The 9,415-nt window shown below is 40.4% G+C and overlaps 1 protein-coding gene across 3 annotated transcripts in view; it reads left to right on the top strand.

The window, feature by feature from the left end:
* Window positions 1-1,068: 1,068 nt before the first annotated feature.
* fzd3a (frizzled class receptor 3a) overlaps window positions 1,069-9,415 on the top strand; it is a 32,960-nt gene continuing 24,613 nt past the window's right edge. The window contains exons 1-3 of one of the 3 annotated variants that reach the window (XM_030129031.1): window positions 1,069-1,165; window positions 2,158-2,427; window positions 2,521-2,723. In XM_030129031.1, coding sequence (XP_029984891.1) covers window positions 2,523-2,723 — 201 coding nt within the window. In that variant the 5' untranslated portion in view covers window positions 1,069-1,165; window positions 2,158-2,427; window positions 2,521-2,522. Of the gene's footprint in view, window positions 1,171-2,157; window positions 2,724-9,415 lie in introns of all 3 variants that reach the window. The other 2 variants (XM_030129033.1, XM_030129032.1) reach the window with 2 other exon arrangements.

Genomic DNA, 9,415 nt, shown 5'->3' with positions numbered 1-9,415 from the left:
GCACAATAATCCGCCTGTTGTTACGATTGTGTGCGTAAAAGCGCTTCTATTGGCCCATGTTGCAGGCGTCCGGCTACAACACTCTCACCCACCAGTCACACAAGTTTTTTTATTGAAAAGCATAAAAAGACTGCTCGTCCTCGGATGAGCGGTCGCGCGCAACGCAGGCAGAAAACCTGCTGTGAAGACGGAGATGTGCGTCAAGTTCCGCACACAGAACCCACAGAACCAGCGGAAGAAGGGATAGGCAACCAGCAAAATAATAATGGAAAATGTACGGGGAAAGTGTTGAGAACTGATTTGACTGACAAAATAAAATAAAATAAAATAAAATAAAAGTATTTTTTAAATTTATCTACATACTAAGCAGGGGGGATGATTGAACAAGCTGTAAACAGCAATTATACAATGGTAATTATAGAATAGTAACTTTTGTGAGCTGCACTATTAAGGCAAAACTGAAGAATATGTTGAGGTAGCCTATCATTTAATGTTTTATAGGTCTTGCAGAAGTTGTTTACCATGAGCTGAGAACATGGTACAAGTTTAAGATACAAAAAAGTAAGATGTTAAAAATGTAATTTGTGGCAGTAATAAAGATTTTGTTATCCCTCTTTTGTCAAAAATGTGCCACGTTTACCAAAGGTGTCATTAGCAGGTAAGATCCCTTTCTATTTATTTATTTAATTTTTTAGCCGGATGTGGTTAATGTAATACCTTTAAATGACTTACTTTTTTAACCAGTTTAAATTTCTGTAATGGTTCGTTTTTTCATTACTACAGTGTCCTCGGCACATTATGCTACAAATGGATTTTTGTATAATATTTGGGGCATTTTTTTTTTTTTTTTTTTTTATTTATTTAATTATTTATTTGATAAATGTTGGTCTATGGTACACTCTTTTGCGCTTAACCATATCGGAAACACACGGGGTTTTTTTTTCCAGGTTTTTCGGGGGGCTTTTACTCTGACAGTCTTTACCGGAAGTTATATTTCAAAATGTCGGCGCTTTAACTCATAGCGGATAGCAGGGAAAGAGGAGGGGGCCGGGAGGGGATGAACGGAGGAGGGTGCGGGTGTTTGAGGGACATTCAGTCATTGTTATCAACTCGAGGAGTGGCGGAGACCTCCTTGCTACACGTGAATTTTCTCCGCAACGTTCAGGTAAAGTTGACTTGAATTTCACCGCTTTTGTGCTACGTGTTCAGCGGTTTTGTTCCCACTGAACGGCCCGGCTCGGTGTCCGCCCGGCTCGGTGCGGTACATTGTCACCCAGCGCCGGTACAGCGCAGCGCGAGGCTCCGCGGTTACTATGACTTAGGATGAACTAACCGTCATCTTTTGTTTCTACTGCGCTGCTTGATATTTCCATTAAATTTATGTCACGTTTGACTCGTAGTCTGTTTACAGTGGTCAGTGACGGACTAACAGCCGTGTCGGTAACGTTACATAGCCGTATACACGTTTAAAGGGAGCAATTAATTTCTGAATCCCCTGCTAGAAGCTATAGGAGGAGCCCGTTAATATTGACGCACAGGTACATGCTAACATCTGCACCAATATCGCTGTAAAAACCTTTGAAATGCAGCTGTGGTTGTTTGACATTAGTCTTAAAGTAGATGCAGGTGTTAAAGAAAGTATAATTTATCAGTATGTTTGTGAATAGAAAGCTCTTAGCTCGCTAGGGTGTGTACTATTGACTGTACACGTAGCAGTTCAACTAGGTTAGGTTAATAAGCTAAAACCAGTATTAAAACTGTTTTGGAGCCATGTTTAAGCTAAATAATACGAATGCCACAGATGACACCATATATTATAAAGTCCTACACATTCACACCAAAAGCTGAAATCTATTATAATGTATTTAAAATGATCCAAGGCTGTGATTTGGTGGAATAGTGCTATTAAAATAATGTATTATCTGTGTACTCCACCCACTCAACACATTAATGACCTGAAAAAAAATTACCAGTCCTACAGGCAGTGTTTCCTGTGTGTGGCCTTTAGAGGTAGATAATTAGTGTAGTTTTCATTTTACAAAGGTCATTTCTGGGTTGCCAGTAATTAAAAAAAATACTACACTTAGACTAAATACTGAGTGATCTGATCTGTGTTGATTTATTTCACTAATTATGTATTTTAATTTTTTTCCACAGAAAGGTTTGACATCATCTCCATCACTGATATTTCTCTGAAGCCTCGTCCATTGTGACCGTGGAGGGAGGAGAGATAGTCAGGGTGCAACTTCTTAAAGGACCACACTATCTCTCAGGTGATGGAGGTTTTCTGATCAGAATCTCCATGGTGATGGATGCAGCGGTTCTCCACCATGGCTGTTTTCGATTACGCCGCCCGACCCAGACTGCTTCTGTGTGAACTGAAGAGACTACCAGACGCGCCTTAAGCCTTGTGATTTCCTCTCACTGGTAAATGAGTCGGATGCTAGCAGGGCTTAACCTGTCTTCCTAACCCCGCCGTCCTCTGGGGCTTCCGTCTTCTTGTGTTCTTGTGTGGACCAGTCATGGATCTCCTGTGGGTGTTGTCTGTCTCCATGCTGACGGCTTGTGTTGCCATCCCAATGGACGCAGCAGCGGGGAGCCACAGTCTGTTCACCTGTGAGCCTATCACCTTGAGAATGTGCCAGGGGCTGCCTTACAACTCCACCTTCATGCCCAACGTACTGAACCATTATGACCAACAAACTGCTGCGCTCGCTATGGAGGTATAGTACCATGTGAATTGTGTAAAAAGCTTAGTCCAAGCCCTGTTTTTTTGTGTCACTGAAATATGAGACTGCAAACTAGTATTTGCTGCTGCTGATAATCAGTGCTGATAGCTATATGTCACTAGAAAGGTAAAGGTATCTTCTTGTTTTTTTTTTTTTTTTGTTTTTTTTTTATTTTAAGTTTTTTATTTTAAAGGTCATATGGAGAGAGCGTCCTTTTCCTTTCAAATTCAGATTAGGAATTGAGCCAGTCATGAATATCATGTCTTAATATGTTTTCCCATGTGACCTTTTCTGGCTCTTTTGTTCTTTTGGTTTTTTCTTTCTTCCATTTTCCTGTCACTGACCTTTTTTTAGCATTTTCCTCTGGTTGTATAGGAGTGAAATTGATTGCATCCTCAGACATGAACATGGACATTCACAGTTAATTAGAATTAACAATGAAGATCAGAATATAGCATGGTTTCTCCAGGTAGCTAAAATGTTTGAAATCCAGTAATGTGACTTCTCTTTTTATTGAAACACATTGGGGGTCATGACTGTGCCATGAACTTGAAGGCATTTTAATTATTTAAATGGAGAATGCTTTGGAGTTTTCTTGTTTTTTTGTCTTTATGTACCTCATCCAAAGACTACTGAAAATAAACTCCTTTTTTATCTCAATATAAGATTTTAAATATGTTTGACAGATCTGAAACACAGATTGGATTTAGGGCTTGATTAGACTTGTTAGGAATAACATATAAAGGCTTTAGAATTACAGCAGATATGTGATGATGAAAAACACAAAGCCGGTGTAAAAAGCCACTGACAAATGCCTAGCAACACCCGGCATTATCAAGCGTTGTTCAGTATTCACATGGGGTGCATCATGAAAGTATGACTGGTGTCACAGAATGTGAAATGTATTATAAACTGAATTAATAATAGACCTAATACGCTCTTGCGTTTAATTTGGTGAAACCTGCAGATGCCCTGTATGTTTTAAAAAACAAACATATATATTCTTACATTTAAAAAGCATCCCATAAAGAAACAGAATGGAAAGTAGTGTCTTATTTTGTCAGACTAACAGAGATACTTTACTATCATCTAGCAAGAGCATGAGTGGTACATGCATGTTCCATTTGATGTTACCTGCCGAGCATCTTCATTCCAATGCTTACAATACATTACCTTCTTTACCTAGATTTTCTCCATGGCTTATATTTTCTACTGTACCTACATTCCTAAATTTATACGTGGGCTTCTCTTGTGACCCACATTAGCTCATACTATTTACTTACCAAATTTCTCATTGGTCTGCCTCAAAATAGCGGATAAAACTTAACATAAACATAATTTAGGCTGGCAGACAGAACAATTAACCAAACGACTTACAATCGTACTGTTGTAAAAACTTTCAAATTCAACATTGGAGAAGCTGAACCCAAAAATTAATTGATCTAAATTAATCTAATTAAAATTAAAACATCCTAAAAACAAACATTGTAGTTTAATAAATATGAAATCATTTGATTCGTGTTGTTCCAGGTGATAAATTGACAACTTCAGTACATTGCATCCTGACAAAAAGACTGTATATCCTACTCTGCAGCCATTTAGCATATTTGGGACAGGGGTTTCTGGAATAATTAGGCTCCCACACGGTATCAAAGTGGTTCAGTGGTCCTGCTGCTCTGCAGATACACTGAACCACTCTAGGACATTAGTAGCCTACATCGCTCCCACCACAGCTAACTGTATATGCTGAGAGTTGGTAATATCAAAGTGCTAGCCTACTTTAATTTTGTGTCTCTGGCTTCAGGGAGTGGGGGTATATTACCAAAACATTAAGCAGAAAATTAAGTTTTAATATCCCCTGTCCCTGGGGGCCTGGAGAACAGTGCATTATTAAACTGCTCTGATTTAACAGGGGGTGTTGTCCTAAAATGCTTTTCTGGCCACAGATGTGGTGCTTTGACGGGCTGAGCAATTTACCACAACATGCAGGGAGTCCTCCCATCATTTGTTTTGTACCAAAGACATTTTATATAACAGGCTTTTGAGCAACTCATGTTGAACTAAACAGTTGGAGTTTGGTTCAGCCAGTGGATTAAAATCCAAAGTCTTGTGTTTGGTCCATGTTTTATTGTTCTTAGATTATCTATAGATTTACCCGCCAACGCATCTGAGTGTTGTGGCTGCGTTATCCTCTTTGAAATGTTGAGTTGGGCATTTAAACACAATCAGAGAGCAGATGCATCACCTCGTTAACTTAATCCCATCCTTTATATAGCCTGATCCCTCTCCAAGATCAATCTATCGAGCAATTACAGACCAACAAAACATTAGATTGGTTGCTCTGTTGGTGGAAATGTCAATTTGTGTGCAGTGGCTCGTACATCTGTATTTTTTATCAGTTTATCCTTTCTCGGTATCATGTTTCTGCTGGCTCTTATTCCCTCCGTCACTTCTCCCCTTCGACCCTGCCCCACCCTGCATGGCACAGCGGTGATGTTGCAGCTCAGGGCCCTGCTAGCCATCTGTGCCTGCTCCACTTCACTGTGCTTCACATATCGAGTGAGATGCAAGGGCAGGAGTGAGTGAGTTGTGTGCCACGAAAATCTAGGATTATGTAACCTCTGAACATGCCCTGCCCAGCTCTGGGAGCTCACAGCATCACACACCACATCACAGCTGTACTTGTATTTGGACATTTGGAAAAGATGCATACACTCCCTCCCCTCCTGCCTCGACTGCCCGCTCATATTCTGTGCCCTTCCTTGACATTGCTGAAATATTCATTGTCATCCTCTGCCTTTAGTCACGCTACTATGTTGTTTTCCAAGATGTTCAGTGGGTGATTTTTTTTGAAAGACATTTTTGAAATGTAATTTGGTATTTAATGGTCATTTATTCAGTCAAGAGTCGTAGAAGTCATTTTCAGTGAGGTGAAGAAGAGGTCATTTGATATCTAATGGGTGATAATGAAACTGTTGAGCTGATTAATTTGTCCTTATCAACCCCTGAAAACAGTCTTTGATTTTATTAGAAGTTGTTAGAGTGAACATCTATAACATAGTTAAGACACATGAATGAATCTGGACTACTGAACCCCAAACTCCCCAAAAAGACATGAATCAGTAAATCTGGAACTAAATTGCTATTAAGAGTTATTTTCCCTCTCAATTCCAGTTAACAAGTGCAACATTAAACATCACCCTCTATTATAGCCAAATATTGTTGATACAATTGGATAATATCCTACCTTATAGTGAAGAATACACTCGAAACACAATAAATACACAAAACAATCATGAGTGGCATCGTGTGTAGCCATTGTTTTAAATTAATGTATTATGTAAAATATCTGAAGTATTTGCAGCACCAAGGCTCACGACAGGTTTCCCCTATTTAGTCTTGTTTGGTAATACCCAAGGTGTTGATGTGGCTTGCTCATAAGTGTTAAAGTGACATATAAACTTGGTATTTTTTCTCTTTCAGATAACCGAGATATTTGCACTCATTTGACCCTCTCATTAGTGTCAGTTTTGAGTCTCTTGAGACACATTAACTGCATTCATAACTATTGTCAAATTAAAAAGCACATTTCACAATTAGTGTAAAGGCTTGTAGGATTTAAGTGCAAGCAAAAAGTTCAACCCAAAACCACAGACATATGAGCTGTAGCTCACCCAGTCCTGTGTTATATCGAGGCCAGGTTAGCTTTATACGCTTAATCAAAGTGTGTGGGTTCCAGTCGCACAGAGAGAGGCGCTTCTGGTTTTGACGGTGTTCACTTCAATTGGTCATGGATCCACAATTAAGTCTCTTTTAGTGTGTAGAAATGCTCGTTTTGGTTTTTGGAAAACACATGGAAACTCAGTAAGTTTAAATGACAGAGACTACGCCTCTGTTCGGCTCTTGTTTTCCAGATCCAGTTCATGGGAGAATTCAAAGCTTAGAAGATGTCGAGGGCAGCCAAATGAGAATTGACAGTTGATTTGAAAAGGAATTAGGTCCAGTGAATAGCCATGATAATGATGATGAATGCCTTGCACCGTGGAGAAACGGGGAGTTGGACGAGAACCAACGCCTGCCGTTCTTGCCGTTTTGTCTAAACCCCCTAAAGTGGTGTCTCTTTGAGTTTCTTCTTTCATGTGTAGCTTTCATGGTACTCTCAAGGTTTTTGGGAAAGTAGGAGCAATTTGTCTTGATATCATTAAAAAAACTTTACTGCTTTGTCTTGGTAAGACTTTTCTTTTTTAATCATTGTCTAGTGACGTGCTCATGACCATTTTTCATCAAGTATTGGTGCAGGACAGGTTACACTTGGTGTATTTGACTAAATCGAAACCTAACAAATGTTTTTTTTTTTACTTTCAGTAAAAAACTTTCCCCCCTTCAGTCTCTCCGCCGTTTTTTGTCATGGTTGGCTGGTCAGAAATGAAAACAATCAAGGCAATTATTCCTAAAAACAGGATTTTCTGTTATGCTGCTCATCCTCACTCAGTCAGTCATCACTGACCGCCGAATGACCTCGCAACTAAAGTGGGCCAGCGGCCTCGGGGATGGGAATCGGCTATTTCTGTGCCACAATGATACTGTGCCACATTCTCATAAGTGGTAGCGTGGCGGATTTGACTGGCGTTACAAAAAAAGGGAAAAAAAAACGGGCTAAAATCCCCTTTAAGACATCGACGTACACTGTAGCTACAGGGTGAATGTAAAGCAGCACAGGCTCATCACCGTAAATCAATTAAGCTGGGAAGATTTGTCCTTGGTATCCAAAGCAGATGGCACCAAGATCCCCACTCAGTCATGATATATATTCTGATATTTGGACTGCTCTTCTTTCCTCAAGATAACTGTGTCCTTCGAATGAACCCTCTGGAAGAAAACTATAGATTTTTTTCTTGCCGAGTAGAGAATCTTCTTTGTTTCCGACAGCTAGCAGAACACATCGACCAAGAGCAGAACATTTCGTGAATGTGAAACCAGGGAATACTGTAATGAAAGGAAATGTAGTCAGAAAAAAGTTATGTTTTGACAAGGATAGGAGCAGTTTTCTCACATTTCTGCAGTCTTGTTTTAGCTGTTTACCAAAGCAAATAAATGGTGGCGTAAGAAGCAGGAGGGACTGGAGCTTGTTTTTCAGAAAGGTTTATGCAGTGAAGCAAGTTGTTTCAAAGCCAGACTGAACATGCGCAGGGTTTGCTGTAGATCTTAATTACATTATTTGATAAGGCGTTTAGATGCAGGCAAAGCCAAGAAATAATTTTAACCACATCAAGACAACAACAGGAGTCATATGAATGTTGTTTTAGGGGGAATTCACAGACATTTGTGAAGATGCTTAGACAGTCTGTGTCTACGGCTGTAATAGGGCTATGTTTATCTGTGTGGCTACCGTTACAACAAGCTATATTGCTGAAAATTTTGTGCAAGCAAATCATAATGAATTATTTTGATAGATACTGCAGTTTTATTCAGATAGCAAAGAATTTTTTTTTTCATTTTCACAGGGAAGAAAATCACAAAAACAAGAGGTCTGTACCAAACAAGACAACTCCCATAGAGAAAGTGTTTCCTAGGCAGAAGGACCTTTGTAACTGTTCAGTGCTTCATGATGTGATACATTTTAGCTCCACAAAAATTAGATATTGCTCTTGGTCACAATGTTATTTCAAATAACCCTCCAGTTCTAGTTGTAGCATTATGAAATATAGCTAGTGTGTTGTCTCAGATGAAGGTTGAGCAGTGACAAACTTCATCAGTGGTCTTTTTGTTTTTTTTAATCGGGTCAGTCCCACATACACCCATTTCCTCCTTTTCGCTAGTCGTTAAATCAGCCACTTGTCTCAGGTTTACAACACGTCCAGATAAACTGTGTCATGTTACAGCTGCTATACAGAATAACCTAGATACCCCACCCTCAGCGTGTGAAAGGATTTGTAAAGACGAGGCGAGGTGTGAGTTTCTGTAAGATGCTGATAAAGTCCTCTGATGGCTGAGAGTCTGTAAAAATGTGCTGCAAGAAGCTAAAAAAGTAAACCGTTTAACATGCTTTTTGTGTTTGCTAGTGAAGATGTATCCTGGCAAATACACACCCACATGTATAGACACACAACATGGTCTGATAAATCCTACCCAGCGTGACCTGGGCTATAAAAGAGCCTCTTGTTTTATTTAATGTCCAACACCGTGTTTATTGGCCGCAGACTGAATGAGAAGCACATCCACAGAGCAAGTCGCTGGTCTTCAACAGCCTGTCTCTGTGAGTGTGTGTGTGTGTGAGACATTACACTGTCCAAGGTTTTCAGACTTTTCTTAGCGGTGAATGACACGGCTGACTCGGTCGACCCATCCCTCCTCTCTGTCGCCCTCTCTCTCTTCCAGTCTCTCAACTCTCCCCCCTTTTCCCCACCCATCCATCTCTTTTGTCCTCCCCCTCCCCCTACGCAGGACTCACCCGTTGCCCTGGAAACGGTCCCAATTGTGCTGTTAACAAAGGGAGCAGAGGCTTTTCTTGCCTCCCGGGAGGTGGTCCCCTCCGCCCCGCACCCTGACCTTCTCGAACCCGGTTCTCCTCCCTCTTCCTCCTCCTCTGGTGATGCATCACTCGTCGCCATGGTGCTGAGCTTGGAAATTTAGAGAATTGGAATGGCAGCAGAGGAGAAAGGGGGGAGAGAAAATGTAAGAGGTGA

The sequence above is a fragment of the Sphaeramia orbicularis genome, chromosome 24, assembly GCF_902148855.1.
Source record: "Sphaeramia orbicularis chromosome 24, fSphaOr1.1, whole genome shotgun sequence".
Taxonomy (NCBI): domain Eukaryota; kingdom Metazoa; phylum Chordata; class Actinopteri; order Kurtiformes; family Apogonidae; genus Sphaeramia; species Sphaeramia orbicularis.
This window is presented reverse-complemented; position numbering and strand designations above follow the sequence as displayed.